Source organism: Salmo salar, chromosome 04 (assembly GCF_965601325.2).
Source record: "Salmo salar chromosome 04, fSalSal1, whole genome shotgun sequence".
NCBI lineage: Eukaryota > Metazoa > Chordata > Actinopteri > Salmoniformes > Salmonidae > Salmo > Salmo salar.
The window spans coordinates 80,215,278-80,230,893 of NC_138294.1; the positions used below are offsets into that span (position 1 = coordinate 80,215,278).

A 15,616-nucleotide genomic window follows, 5' to 3' on the forward strand; every position below is an offset into this window, starting at 1 on the left:
ACAGGGGAAAAACACATCCACACTGCATTAGTTCAGCTTCCCACAGCCCACCCTGATTATTAGAGCATGGCTGGGACATTCAATATCACCTCACAGTCACATGATGTTACAAGAAAAGCTGGCCCAATACCAGGTAGGTGGAGGGTGTATGCAGCTCACGTTGCTGTCACGTAGGCATAGATCAAAGAAGGGATGCCAAATGTGTGGGTGATTGACGACTAGGGGGGGCGTACGGGAGTAGGAGGAGTTGAAGGAGTGTGTGTGTGTCTGTATGGTAGAGGAGAGGGGACCAAATTAGAACTTAATTTACTAGTAAGAACTAGTACAACTTAATTTACTAGTAACGGGTTGTGGGAGCTGCTATATTTAAGCATATGCATGTTCAACAGAAAGTGAGATTCCCCTCATGCCGCTGATGCAAGGGCTGGGGGTCAGTTTCCACTGCACAAGGTTCTCCAGCATCTCTCTCCTCCACACCCCTATAGAGGATGGAGGAGGGCTAAACTCTGGCAGCGGGGTCAATGGAAAAGTGTGTCTGTTAACGTCTCCGCTATGCCAACATTACAGAGGAGGATGGAGCATAAGCTGGTGTCGCTAAATGGTCTCAAATGGCACCACAATTCCCTACATAGTGCTCTACTTTAGACCAGAGTCCTATGGGCACAGCCCTGGTGTCACTCTCACTCCAGTTTGACCTTAAAGAGAAGGAATGCTATGTGGAGCTGACCGGTCTGCAGCCGTGACCCAGTAGAATATGGATTCATCTAAACCCATTAGTTGCATCCCTCTTGTTTAGAGATGGTTCAGCGAGAGAGAAAACACTGAGGTGAATCTAGTGCCAATACCTACTCATCTAGTTACATCATCTCAGAGACACACAGAGGCTGAGTCTAGAGAGGCTGAGTCTAGAGAGGCTGAGTCTAGAGAGGCTGAGTCTAGAGAGGCCAACCCTGGATTTATGTAAGAGTCATTACCTGATCTGGCGATGCCGCTGTCTCTCTCGTCATACAGGTTTCTGCCCGGCATGTCCATGGGGTTACTATGGCCTGCAGGAAAGAGATTGGAGGGGAAAGACTGAGAAACAGATCAGGCAGACTCAGCTCAGCAATACTGAGGAGCCCAAGCAGGGAGGGGTACCAGCGTTTATCCCACCACCACTCTCAAAGCATGGGGCCACCTTCACCACCACACAACATTCATTTCACAATGACCAAGCCCACTAATGACATACCAACACAGTACAAGACACTTCCTACAGGCCAAACCACAAGCAGGCTCTGGCCCTCTACTACGGTACTGTGGTGTGTTGTGTCGTTCACTCTAACGCCACTCTGTTGAAGCAGGTGCAGCATCGGAAATACACAACAACATGTACGCTTGTATGTTCTCAGATGTACTTAACATCTCGCTAACACAATAGGTAAAATAACAAAATTAAAGTTCACCAGCGCAGAAACCGCAAACCCCTCACTTGCATGTGTTGCAAAGGCATCGTTTGGTGTTGTCCTGTTGATGATTTACGGTCAAATCAACACAGGCTTTGCTGCAAAGCGTCCGTGCCCCGCCCACCCTGGCCTGCGACCTAATGAGCATTCCACTATTGCATAACTGAAGAGCTACATGCCGTACCACCGAGCTGTGGCTTACAGAGGGCTGCATGGAGGCTATTTACAGAACACCACCCCTGTCACCATCATTCAGAAGTTATGGGAGGGAGGGAGGGAGGGAGGGAGGGAGGGAGGGAGGGAGGGAGGGAGGGAGGGAGGGAGGGAGGGAGGGAGGGAGGGAGGGAGGGAGGGAAGGGGAGGTGGTGGGGGGACGGAGAGATTATGGTATGGAGGGTGGGAAGGAGGATTGGAAGGAGGATGGGAAGGAGTGATGGAAGGAGTGATGGAAGGAGTGATGGAAGGAGGATGGAAGGAGTGATGGAAGGAGGATGGAAGGAGGATGGAAGGAGGATGGAAGGAGTGATGGAAGGAGTGAGGGAAGGAGTGAGGGAAGGAGTGATGGAAGGAGTGAGGGAAGGAGTGATGCGGAGGAGTGAGGGAAGGAGTGATGGGAAGGAGAATGGGAAGGAGTGATGGAAGGAGTGATGGAAGGAGTGATGGGAAGGAGTGATGGGAAGGAGTGATGGGAAGGAGTGATGGAAGGAGGATAGGAAGGAGGATGGGAAGGAGGATGGGAAGGAGGATGGGAAGGAGTGATGGAAGGAGTGATGGGAAGGAGTGATGGAAGGAGGATGGGAAGGAGTGATGGAAGGAGGATGGGAAGGAGTGATGGAAGGAGGATGGGAAGGAGGATGGGAAGGAGTGATGGAAGGAGGATAGGAAGGAGGATGGGAAGGAGTGATGGAAGGAGGATAGGAAGGAGGATGGAAGGAGTGATGGGAAGGAGTGATGGGAAGGAGTGATGGAAGGAGGATGGGAAGGAGTGATGGAAGGAGTGATGGGAAGGAGTGATGGAAGGAGGAAGTGAGGACAGTAGGGAGGAGGGAGTGAGGACAGTAGGGAGTACAACAACCAGCAGCAAGCACCCTAAAGCAGATATTGAGCATGCCCGTAGTACACTTGCAGACACATGCAATGTATGTACACGCGCATGCAACTGCACACGAGCACACTGCAAACCTGAAAAGAAAGAGGCACTCTTGATGAGGCGCAGAGGGCCCTGCTCAGAGAAGGCCCGGCGCGGGCTGCAGAGCTGAGAGAAACCTGCGCAGCACAAACGGACGGGGAAAAGAGACAAACAAACAAGACAGGACATGAACCATGGTAAGTAATGAAGCAGGAGGTCATACTCCAACCCAATGGAGAGGGGGGACAACCAGAAACAGTTTGGGATCACAATGGCTACATTTAGACATGCAGCCCAATTCTAATCTTTGGTCTTTTGAGCAATCACAGATCTTTTCACATCAGATATTTTCCAGAGCTGATCTGATTTGTCAAAAGACCAATTAGTGGAAAAAAGATCAGAATTGGGCTGCGTGTCTAAACGCAGCCATTGTGGTCCCAAACTGCTTCAGGTTGTCCTGAAATGGATGTTAAAAAGAGGGAAAAGAACACAAACAAATGTGCCTGGAGAATACAGAGAATACACCTGGATTCAACTGAAGTCAATTCACATGTAGCAAACTTCCAAAGACAGTCAGTGTATCACATACAGTATGTACATTGATAAAACGATAAATTAAGATATGATGGATAAACGGAGTTAAACAAAACAGTGCTTCAGTACAACCAAAATAACTGAAAATGCATAGGTGTTGATATGAACAGTATACATCCATTCATGTCCTTTATGTGCGAGACATTGCAGGTGCCAGTCAGTTGTGATCTGGTCCTGTCTGTAGTTGTTGTTGTGGTTACCTATGTTCCCCAGGAGGCCGTTGGTCACAGTGTTCTGATCCGGCCTCAAAGAATTGGGGTCCTGACCCATGAACTCCAGGCTGTCCTGCAGTCTGCCAGGAGCACAAAGACAACAGCGCAGGTTCAAAGGGTATCGGGAGAGATTAAGATCAAGAATAAAAAGGAGAGCGAGAGCAGGTTTAAAAAGGAGAGAGAGAGAGAGAGGAGAGAGAGAGAGAGAGCAGGTTTAGAAAGGAGAAAGAGAGCAGGTTTAGAAAGGAGAAAGAGAGCAGGTTTAGAAAGGAGAGAGAGAGAGCAGGTTTAGAAAGGAGAGAGAGAGCAGGTTTAGAAAGGAGAGAGAGAGAGAGCAGGTTTAAAAAGGAGAGAGAGAGAGCAGGTTTAGAAAGGAGAGAGAGAGCAGGTTTAGAAAGGAGAGAGAGAGCAGGTTTAGAAAGGAGAGAGAGAGCAGGTTTAGAAAGGAGAGAGAGAGCAGGTTTAGAAAGGAGAGAGAGAGCAGGTTTAGAAAGGAGAGAGAGAGCAGGTTTAGAAAGGAGAGAGAGAGAGAGAGAGCAGGTTTAGAAAGGAGAGAGAGAGAGCAGGTTTAGAAAGGAGAGAGAGAGAGAGCAGGTTTAAAAAGGAGACAGCAGGTTTAGAAAGGAGAGAGAAAGAGAGAGCAGGTTTCGAAAGGAGAGAGAGAGAGAGAGCAGGTTTAAAAAGGAGAGAGACAGCAGGTTTAGAAAGGAGAGAGAGAGAGCAGGTTTAGAAAGGAGAGAGAGAGAGAGCAGGTTTAGAAAGGAGAGCGAGAGAGAGCAGGTTTAGAAAGGAGAGAGAGAGAGCAGGTTTAGAAAGGAGAGAGAGAGAGAGCAGGTTTAGAAAGGAGAAAGATAGAGAGCAGGTTTAGAAAGGAGAGAGACCCCTTGACTTTTTCCAAATTTTGTTATGTTACAGACTTATACTAAAACGGATAAAATAATTGTTTCCCTCTGCCATCTACACACAATACCCCATAATGACAAAGCGAAAACAGATTTGACATTTTTACACATGAAAACCAGAAATACCTTATTTACATAAGTATTCAGACCTTTGCTATGAGACTCGAAATTGAGCTCAGGTGCTGATCATCCTTGAGATATTTCTACAACTTGATTGGAGTCCACCTGTGGTCAATTAAATTGATTGGACATGATTTGGAAAGGCACACACCTGTTTATATAAGGTCCCACAGTTCACAGTGCATGTCAGAGCAAAAACCAAGCCATGAGGTCAAAGGAATTGTCCGTAGAGCTCCGAGACAGGATTGTGTCGAGGCACAGATCTGGGGAAGGGTACCAAAAAATGTCTGTAGCATTCAAGGTCCCCAAGAACAGTAGCCTTCCATCATTCTTAAACGGAAGAGGTTTGGAACAACCAAGACTCTTCCTAGAGCTGGCCGCCCGGCCAAACTGAGCAATCGGGAGAGAAGGGTCTTGGTCAGGGAGGTGATCAAGAACCCGATGGTCACTCTGACAGAGCTCCAGAGTTCCTCTGTGGAGATGGGAGAACCTTCCACAAGGACAACCATCTCTGCAGCACTCCACCAATCAGGCCTTTTTATGGTAGAGTGGCCAGTCGGAAGCCACTCCTCAGGAAAAGGCACATGACAGCCCGGTTGGAGTTTGCCAAAAGGAACCTAAATGATTTTTAGACGAGAAAAATGACTCTTTGGTCTGATTTAACCAAGATTGAACTCTTTGTCCTGAATGCCAAGTGTCACGTCTGGAGGAAACCTGGCACCATCCCAAAGGTGAAGCATGGTGGTGGCAGCATCATGCTGTGGGGATGTTTTTCAGCGGCAGGGACTGGGAGACTAGTCAAGATCGAGGGAAAGATGAATCGAAGTACAGAGACCCTTGATGAAAACCTGCTCCAGAGCGCTCAGGACCTCAGACTGGGACGAACGTGTAACTTCCAACAGGACAACGACCCTAAGCACACAGCCAAGATAACGCAGGAGTGACTTCGGGACAAGTCTCTGAAAGTCCTTGAGTGGCCCAGCCAGAGCCCAGACTTGAACCCGATCGAACATCTCTGGAGAGACCTGAAAATAGCTGTGCAGCGACGCTCCCCATCTGACCTGACAGAGCTTGAGAGGCTCTGTAGAGAAGAATGGGAGAAACTCCCCAAATACTGGTGTGCCAAGCTTGTAGAATCATACCCGAGAAGACTCGAGGCTGAAATCGCTGCCAAAAGTGCTTCAACAAAGTACTGAGTAAAGGGTCTGAATACTTATGTAAATGTGAATTTCTGTTTTTTAAAAACCTGTTTTTGCTTTATCATTATGGGGTATTGTGCATAGATTGATAAGGGGGGAAAAAATAATTCAATTAATTTTAGAATAATGCTTTAAGGTATCTACATGTGGAAAAAGTCAAGGTGTCTGAATACTTTCTGAATGCACTATATATAGGAGAAAGAGAAATAGCAGGTTTAGAAAGGAGAAAGCGAGAGAGATCGCATCGTAGTAGGGCTTACGTGTTAAGGCTGCCATAGACACTGCTCCCTGTTCGGGCTGTAAACACTTTACTCAGCATCAGCTGAGGGGGTGACCTGTGGACAGACAAGGAGGGGAGAAAAAGAGGGGGGATGAGGAGAGAACAAAGGCACGATGACTTGGTGCTCCTGATGTGTGTTATGTATATGTGTGTACATTTCTCTGATCTCTGCTTCAAAGTGCTGTGTGGGACAGACTGTAGGGTTTCCGTTAGGAAAATGTGACGCTGGACATTTGAACCGCAGCATTATAATTTTACCGGACATTGAAGAAATGTCCCGGGCCCATATGCATTGGGTACATAAACTGATTAGGGCGTCCACCCACGGTGCTCAGGATGACAGAAATCAGATTTAGCTAAGTATCTATCTATCAGCTAATAATTATTATTAATTGGTAATTATCTTAACAGAACATTCAATTCGAGGATGCAACAGTATTTTCCTCAGCCAACAAGACGAGTAACAAACAGCTAATTCACTAGCCTATGTCAATCTACTTTCCCCGATAGTAGAAAAGTTTACCTATTCTATTGGTCACCTTGTCGTTCTGTGCGAGAAAGAAAAAGCCTATCCAAACAGACTTTGGGACAGTTGTGGGACGATAGATCCCAGATTCATACAACCAGAGATCTTAGGCTACATCCTAAAAAACATCAGAAAGCAACGAGGCTCATGCAACAGATCAGATCGTTTAACTTACAATTCAGAATGTTTGTTCCATAATGCAATTAGCGGGAAAACACTTGTCAAAAGCACACTGCACATGCGAGCGGTTTCATGAAACAGATGAAAATATCAATTTGAAATTTAGAAAGAGGGGAGAATTAAAGATGCAACAACTAGCATGGGTTGATAATGACTAGATGTGTGTCTTTGGTTCCTGGACAATGAATTTAGGGTTTCAGTGGCATATGGAAGTCTTTATTAAATAATTGCCTACACGTTTGGTTGGATTTTGGCTAGGCTACTTTAAAGACATAATATGTAGTAAAACGTTCAGGTTTCAAACAATTAAGTACACGTTTTCAAAATGCATACTGCCTCCAGCTCATTGCAAAGTGGTGTATGACTCGCTGAAGCCTACGTTGCTTATGCACTTGAACGGTGAATGGGAAGCACAATTCAATTACCAGTTGAGAAATATAAACAGAAGCTATTTTTAATTGTGGCCATTAACATGTGATTGCATTTTATTATTGTTGCGCAATGATTGTGCTTATAAAAAGCACACGTTTCACTCCAGCAGCAACAAACAGCTGTTTGATGAGCTGTAGCAACAGCTCTCGCGCTACATCGCCTGCTATTTCAATCAACCAACAGGCTAAAATGCATTATTTCGCAATGGGATGATTTTTTTCTTCTCCTGGACAATTGGTCAGGGCCAATTTTATTTAAAATCGGCTTTTCATATTATTTTTGCCCCCCAAAAAACGTCTATTAGTGGCTAATGGAAATCCTGACAGACTGCCTAACTGACTTCACTCCCCCTCTTGTTCCCTGGGTCTCACCGTATCTGGTGGATCTTGAGTGTGGAGCCCTTGTAGCTCATGGCCACCGAACCAAACATCATCTCCCCCAACATGTTGGCATCAGAGGAACACCGCAACCCCTGAGAGACAGGAGAGGAGGAGAGAGGAAAAGGAGGTGGAGAACAGAGAGGGTAAAGAAGGTAGAACGGGACTGACATAATAGGGTTTGAGGGTCGTTTGATCATGATATAGGGACTGTTCTCACCCATAGAGATGTACTAGAGAGCTCATCTCCTATCAATGGAACTTCCCATTCTAAAAACAGGCTTTGGGTCAAGTGCACCCTCTATCACACAGTATGTTCTCACCTGGAAGCGCAGCCCTTGTTCCCTGGTTTCCCGGGCCTCTGCGGCACAGGAACTGTCCAGAGAGTTGGAGCTGCCCCCTGTAGGCCTCAGCTGGCAGCACTTCCCATACCTCTTCACCTGGGCCTCGCTACTGCACATCTTCTGCTGTGGGGAAAACCACACAAATAACACACTCACATATGTAGAATAAGGCCCTGGTTCTAGCATAGGAGTTTCTCTAGTTTCAATATTTGGAATGTTGGTACGAGTGTTTTTGACTGGCTACCCATTTACGTCGCTGCGGCAAAAGTGACGTTTCTTCTCCACGATGAGTCTGGATTTGCCTCACTCCCCGAGGAGTTCTAGAACGCGAACATTCTGACCATTCTGATTGGTCCCAGAAACTGATGGGTTGGGCCAGAACCGGCCTACATGATGGTGTTATCAACTTTGATTCGTTAGAGACGATCCAACCGTTGATTCATTTGTTTTGTATACAACGCTCATCATTTTGAAGTCACACAAACGACTTCTAGGATGGCAGTTTCAGACTGAATGTACAGTGCATTCGGAAAGTATTTAGACACGCGTGACTTTTCCACATTTTGGTAAGTTAGTCTTATTCTAAAATTGATGACATTTTTATCAAATCTATACACTACCCCATAATGACAAAGCAAAAACAGGTTTTTAAAAAATGTTGCTAACTTATAAAATAATAAATGGAAATATCACATTTACATAAGTATTCAAACCCTTTACTCAGTACTTTGTTGAAGCACCTTTGGCAGCAATTACAGCCTTGAGTCTTCTTGGGTATGACACTACAAGCTTGGCACAACTGTATTCAGGGAGTTTCTCCCATTCGTATCTGCAGATCCTCTCAAGCTCTGTCAGGTTAGATGGCGAGCGTCGCTGCACAGCTATTTTCAGGTTTCTCCAGAGATGTTCGATCAGGTTAAAGTCCGGGCTCTGGCTGGGCCACTCAAGGACTTTCAGAGACTTGTCTCGAAGTCACTCCAGCATTGTCTTGGCTGTGTGCTTAGGGTTGTTGTCCTGTTGGAAGGTGACCCTTCGTCCCAGTCTGAGCGCTCTGGAGCAGGTTTTCATCAAGGATCTCTGTACTTTGCTCCGTTCATCTTTCACTCGATCCTGACTAGTCTCCCAGTCCCTGCTGCTGAAAAACATCCCCACAGCATGATGCTGCCACAACCATGCGTCACAGTCGGGATGGTGCCAGGTTTCCTCAGACCAGATAATCTTGTTTCTCATAGTCTGAGAGTCTTTAGGTGCCTTTTGGCAAACTCCAAGAGGGCTGTCATGTGCCTTTTTACCGAAGATTGGCTTCCGTCTGGCCACTCTACCATAAAAAGGCCTGATTGGTGGAGTGCTGCAGAGATTGTTGTCCTTCTGGAAGGTTCTCCTATCTCCACGGAGGAACTCTAGAATTCTGTCAGAGTGACCATCGGGTTCTTGGTCACCTCCCTGACCAAGTTCCTTCTCCCCTGATTGCTGAGTTTGGCTGGGCGGCCAGCTCTAGGAAGAGTCTTGGTGGTTCCAAACTTCTTCCATTTTAGAATGATGGAGGAAACTGTGTTCTTGGGGACCTTCAATGCTGCAAATTTTTAAGTTCCCAAGATCTGTGCTCTGACACAATCCTGTCTCAGAGCTCTACGGACAATTCCTTTGACCTCATGGCTTGGTTTTTGCTCTGACATGCACTGTCAACTGTGGGACCTTATATAGACAGGTGTGTGCCTTTCGAAATTATGTCCAATCAATTGAATTTACCACAGGTGGACTCCAATCAAGTTATAGAAACATCTCAAGGATGATCAATGGAAACAGGATGCACCTGAGCTCAACTTCGAGTCTCATAGCAAAGAATCGGAATACTTATGTAAATAAGGTATTTGTCTTCGGATCTGAATACATTTGCAAAAATTTCTAACAACCTGTTTTCACTTTGTCATTATGGGGTATTGTGTGTAGATTGCTGAGGAAAAAGTTGTATTTCATCTATTTTAGAATAAGGCTGTAACGTAACAAAATGTGGGAAAAGTCAAGGGGTCTGAATACTTTCCGAATGCACTGTATGTAGCGAGCAGCGGAATTAAATTCAGGGTGAGTCGCCAGGTAACGAGTGTTTAGTCACGCCTACCACATAAAGAATAACATATAGTCTTTGTCCTAGGATATGAGCTGTTTACTGATCTTTCAACACTAACGTTGCATATCTTTTGCACAGAGGGCACTATGTATTTAGGGCACACAGTACTCTTACATACATGCACTAGGAATGCAAGAGTGTAACAGTACAACCTTTCCGCCAAAAAAATATGAGTGTACAGCAACTAAAACTTTGTTCTGTTCATGCTTTATGTTATAGGCCTACATTGCTTCAAAACAGAGTTTTGAGTGCACTAGCTTGGAAGAAACTAAATATGTTAGTGACGTAAAAAAAAAAACATCAAGCCTCTATCTCGTATTTCTAAGCAAACACAACCAACACTCAGTATTTACACAGGCTTTCTCTACCTCTTGAAATGATTGATGTCAGAGCATACAATGTTCTATCCGTTAGTCACAAATCCATACAAATGAAAACTACACTCCAATCTGCTTTCCCCCATGTGACGTGCCAGAGAATGGCAACCTATATTGCACTGGAATGCTTTTGTGGAGTGCATGCCTTTCTTTGCTACGGTAATGGGTCGCATCAAACAAATGTCTGGCCTGCCCCGATAGAGAACACAAAGGCCTGGAACATGTGAATGGCTGTCATAGGACTTCCTCGGGAACTGGTGAGCTGGAACTGCAACCACTACATCCCTCTACCCCGCTCTCCCTACCTCCCTCTGCCCCGCTCTACCTACCTCCCTCTACCCCGCTCCCCCTACCTCCCTCTACCCCGCTCCCCCTACCTCCCTCTACCCCGCTCTCCCTACCTCCCTCTACCCCGCTCTCCCTACCTCCCTCTACCCCGCTCCCCCTACCTCTCTCTACCCCGCTCTCCCTACCTCCCTCTACCCCGCTCTCCCTACCTTCCTCTACCCCGCCCTCCCTACCTCCCTCTATCCCGCTCCCCCTACCTCCCTCTGCCCCGCTCTCCCTACCTCCCTCTACCCGCTCTCCCTACCTCCCTCTACCCGCTCACCCTACCTCCCTCTGCCCCGCTCTACCTACCTCCCTCTACCCCGCTCCCCCTACCTCCGTCTACCCCGCGCCCCCTACCTCTCTCTACCCCGCTCCCCCTACCTCCCTCTACCCCGCTCCCCCTACCTCCCTCTACCCCGCTCTCCCTACCTCCCTCTACCCGCTCTCCCTACCTCCCTCTACCCCGCTATCCCTACCTCCCTCTACCCCGCTCTCCCTACCTCCCTCTACCCCGCTATCCCTACCTCCCTCTACCCGCTCTCCCTACCTCCCTCTACCCCGCTCTCCCTACCTTCCTCTACCCCGCCCTCCCTACCTCCCTCTACCCCGCTCTCCCTACCTCCCTCTACCCCGCTCTCCCTACCTCCCTCTACCCCGCTCTCCCTACCTCCCTCTACCCCGCTCTCCCTACCTCCCTCTACCCCGCTCTCCCTACCTCCCTCTACCCCGCTCTCCCTACCTTCCTCTACCCCGCCCTCCCTACCTCCCTCTACCCCGCTCTCCCTACCACCCTCTACCCCACTCACCCTACCTCCCTCTACCCCGCTCTCCCTACCTCCCTCTACCCCGCTCTCCCTACCTCCCTCTACCCCGCTCTCCCTACCTCCCTCTACCCCGCTCTCCCTACCTCCCTCTACCCCGCTCTCCCTACCTCCCTCTACCCCGCTCCCCCTACCTCCCTCTACCCCGCTCCCCCTACCTCCCTCTACCCCGCTCCCCCTACCTCCCTCTACCCCGCTCTCCCTACCTCCCTCTACCCCGCTCTCCCTACCTCCCTCTACCCCGCTCTCCCTACCTCCCGCTACCCCGCTCCCCTACCCCGCTCTCCCTACCTCGCGCCCCCTACCCCGCTCCCGCTACCTCCCTCTACCCCGCTCTCCCTACCTCCCTCTACCCCGCTCTCCCTACCTCCCTCTACCCCGCTCCCGCTACCTCCCTCTACCCCGCTCCCGCTACCTCCCTCTACCCCGCTCTCCCTACCTCCCTCTACCCCGCTCTCCCTACCTCCCTCTACCCCGCTTTCCCTACCTCCCTCTACCCCGCTCTCCCTACCTCCCTCTACCTCGCTCCCCCTACCTCCCTCTACCCCGCTCTCCCTACCTCCCTCTACCCCGCTCTACCTACCTCCCTCTACCCCGCTCCCCCTACCTCCGTCTACCCCGCGCCCCCTACCTCTCTCTACCCCGCTCCCCCTACCTCCCTCTACCCCGCTCCCCCTACCTCCCTCTACCCCGCTCTCCCTACCTCCCTCTACCCGCTCTCCCTACCTCCCTCTACCCCGCTATCCCTACCTCCCTCTACCCCGCTCTCCCTACCTCCCTCTACCCCGCTATCCCTACCCTTCCTCTACCCGCTCTCCCTACCTCCCTCTACCCCGCTCTCCCTACCTTCCTCTACCCCGCCCTCCCTACCTCCCTCTACCCCGCTCTCCCTACCTCCCTCTACCCCGCTCTCCCTACCTCCCTCTACCCCGCTCTCCCTACCTCCCTCTACCCCGCTCTCCCTACCTTCCTCTACCCCGCCCTCCCTACCTCCCTCTACCCCGCTCTCCCTACCTCCCTCTACCCACTCACCCTACCTCCCTCTACCCCGCTCCCCCTACCTCCCTCTACCCCGCTCCCCCTACCTCCCTCTACCCCGCTCTCCCTACCTCCCTCTACCCCGCTCTCCCTACCTCCCTCTACCCCGCTCTCCCCTACCCCGCTCCCGCTACCTCCCTCTACCCCGCTCTCCCTACCTCCCTCTACCCCGCTCTCCCTACCTCCCTCTACCCCGCTCCCGCTACCTCCCTCTACCCCGCTCTCCCTACCTCCCTCTACCCCGCTCTCCCTACCTCCCTCTACCCCGCTTTCCCTACCTTCCTCTACCCCGCTCTCCCTACCTCCCTCTACCTCGCTCCCCCTACCTCCCTCTACCCCGCTCTCCCTACCTCCCTCTACCCCGGTCTCCCTACCTCCCTCTACCCCGCTCCCCCTACCTCCCTCTCCCTACCTCGCTCTACCCCGCTCTCCCTACCTCCCTCTACCCCGCTCTCCCTACCTCCCTCTACCCCGCTCTCCCTACCTCCCTCTACCTACCTCTCCCTACCTCCCTCCCTCTACCTACCTCACTCTACCCCGCTCTCCCTACCTTCAAATACCCCGCTCTCCCTACCTCCCTCTACCCGCTTTCCCTACCTCCCTCTACCCCGCTCTCCCTACCTATCTCTACCCCACTCTCCCTACCTACCTCTACCCCGCTCTCCCTACCCCCCTCTACCCCGCTCTCCCTACCCCCCTCTACCTCCCTCTACCCCGCCTACCCTACCTCCCTCTACCCCGCTCACCCTATCTCCTACTACCTCGCCCACCCTACCTCCCTCTACCTCGCCCACCCTACCTCCCTCTACCTCGCCCACCCTACCTCCCTCTACCTCGCCCACCCTACCTCCCTCTACCTCGCCCACCCTACCTCCCTCTACCCCGCTCACCCTACCTCCCTCTTTCCCGCTCCCCCTACCTCCGTCTACCCCGCCCCCCTCTACCTCACTCTACCCCGCCTACCCTACCTCCCTCTACCCCGCTCACCCTACCTCCCTCTACCCCGCCCACCCTACCTCCCTCTCCCTACCTCCCTCTGCCCCGCTCTCCTTACCCATCTCTAACCCGCTCCCCCTACCCTACTCTACCCCGCTCTCCCTACCCATCTCTACCCCGCTCTCCCTACCTTCCTCTACCCCGCTCTCCCTACCTCCCTCTCCCTACCTCCCTCTGCCCCGCTCTCCTTACCCATCTCTAACCCGCTCCCCCTACCCTACTCTACCCCGCTCTCCCTACCCATCTCTACCCCGCTCTCCCTACCCATCTCTACCCCGCTCTCCCTACCTTCCTCTACCCCGCCCTCCCTACCTCCCTCTACCCACTCTCCCTATCTCCCTCTACCCCGCTCTCCCTACCTCCCTCTACCCACTCTCCCTACCTCCCTCTACCCCGCTCTCCCTACTTTCCTCTACCCCGCTCTCCCTACCTCCCTCTACCCCGCTCTCCCTACCTCCCTCTACCCCGCTCTCCCTACCTCCCTCTACCCCGCTCTCCCTACCTCCCTCTACCCCGCTCTCCCTACCTCCCTCTACCCCGCTCTCCCTACCTCCCTCTACCCCGCTCTCCCTACCCCGCTCTCCCTACCTCGCGCCCCCTACCCCGCTCCCCCTACCTCCCTCTACCCCGCTCCCCCTACCTCCCTCTACCCCGCTCTCCCTACCTCCCTCTACCCCGCTCTCCCTACCTCCCTCTACCTACCTACCTCTACCCCGGTCTCCCTACCTCCCTCTACCCCGCTCCCCCTACCTCCCTCTCCCTACCTCGCTCTACCCCGCTCTCCCTACCTCCCTCTACCCCGCTATCCCTACCTCCCTCTACCTACCTCTCCCTACCCCGCTCTCCCTACCTCCCTCTACCCCGCTCTCCCTACCTATCTCTACCCCACTCTCCCTACCTACCTCTACCCCGCTCTCCCTACCTACCTCTACCCCGCTCTCCCTACCTCCCTCTACCCCGCTCTCCCTACCCCCCTCTAACCCGCTCTCCCTACCCCCCTCTACCTCCCTCTACCCCGCTCTCCCTACCTTCCTCTACCCCGCCCTCCCTACCTCCCTCTACCCACTCTCCCTATCTCCCTCTACCCCGCTCTCCCTACCTCCCTCTACCCACTCTCCCTACCTCCCTCTACCCCGCTCTCCCTACTTTCCTCTACCCCACTCTCCCTACCTCCCTCTACCCCGCTCTCCCTACCTCCCTCTACCCCGCTCTCCCTACCTCCCTCTACCCCGCTCTCCCTACCTCCCTCTACCCCGCTCTCCCTACCTCCCTCTACCCCGCTCTCCCTACCCCGCTCTCCCTACCTCGCCCCCTACCCCGCTCCCCCTACCTCCCTCTACGCTCCCCCTACCTCCCTCTACCCCGCTCCCCCTACCTCCCTCTACCCCGCTCTCCCTACCTCCCTCTACCCCGCTCTCCCTACCTCCCTCTACCCCGCTCTCCCTACCTCCCTCTACCTACCTACCTCTACCCCGGTCTCCCTACCTCCCTCTACCCCGCTCCCCCTACCTCCCTCTCCCTACCTCGCTCTACCCCGCTCTCCCTACCTCCCTCTACCCCGCTATCCCTACCTCCCTCTACCTACCTCTCCCTACCCCGCTCTCCCTACCTCCCTCTACCCCGCTCTCCCTACCTATCTCTACCCCACTCTCCCTACCTACCTCTACCCCGCTCTCCCTACCTACCTCTACCCCGCTCTCCCTACCTCCCTCTACCCCGCTCTCCCTACCCCCCTCTAACCCGCTCTCCCTACCCCCCTCTACCTCCCTCTACCCCGCCTACCCTACCTCCCTCTACCCCGCTCACCCTATCTCCTACTACCTCGCCCACCCTACCTCCCTCTTCCTCGCCCACCCTACCTCCCTCTACCCCGCTCTCCCTACCCCCCTCTACCTCCCTCTACCCTGCCTACCCTACCTCCCTCTACCCCGCTACCCTACCTCCCTCTACCTCTCCCACCCTACCTCCCTCTACCTCGCCCACCCTACCTCCCTCTACCCCGCTCCCCCTACCTCCGTCTACCCCGCTCCCCCTCCCTCCCTCTACCCCGCTCCCCCTACCTCCCTCTACCCCGCTCTCCCTACCTTTCTCTACCCCGCTCTCCCTACCTCCCTCTCCCCCGCTCCCCCTACCTCCCTCTACCCCGCTCTCCCTACCTCCCTCTACCCCGCTCCCCCTACCTCCCT

At 52.4% G+C, this 15,616-nt stretch overlaps 1 protein-coding gene across 1 annotated transcript in view; it reads right to left on the minus strand.

Moving 5' to 3' along the window:
• Nucleotides 1-15,616, minus strand: part of LOC106603820 (folliculin-interacting protein 1) — a 72,216-nt gene that overhangs the window by 19,064 nt on the left and 37,536 nt on the right. Inside the window, exons 3-8 of the mRNA XM_045716265.2 lie at nucleotides 7,720-7,863; nucleotides 7,391-7,491; nucleotides 5,862-5,936; nucleotides 3,369-3,460; nucleotides 2,628-2,711; nucleotides 975-1,046 (exon numbers count right to left, since the gene is read on the minus strand). Of these exons, the coding sequence (XP_045572221.2) occupies nucleotides 975-1,046; nucleotides 2,628-2,711; nucleotides 3,369-3,460; nucleotides 5,862-5,936; nucleotides 7,391-7,491; nucleotides 7,720-7,863 (568 nt within the window). The remainder of the gene's footprint in view (nucleotides 1-974; nucleotides 1,047-2,627; nucleotides 2,712-3,368; nucleotides 3,461-5,861; nucleotides 5,937-7,390; nucleotides 7,492-7,719; nucleotides 7,864-15,616) is intronic.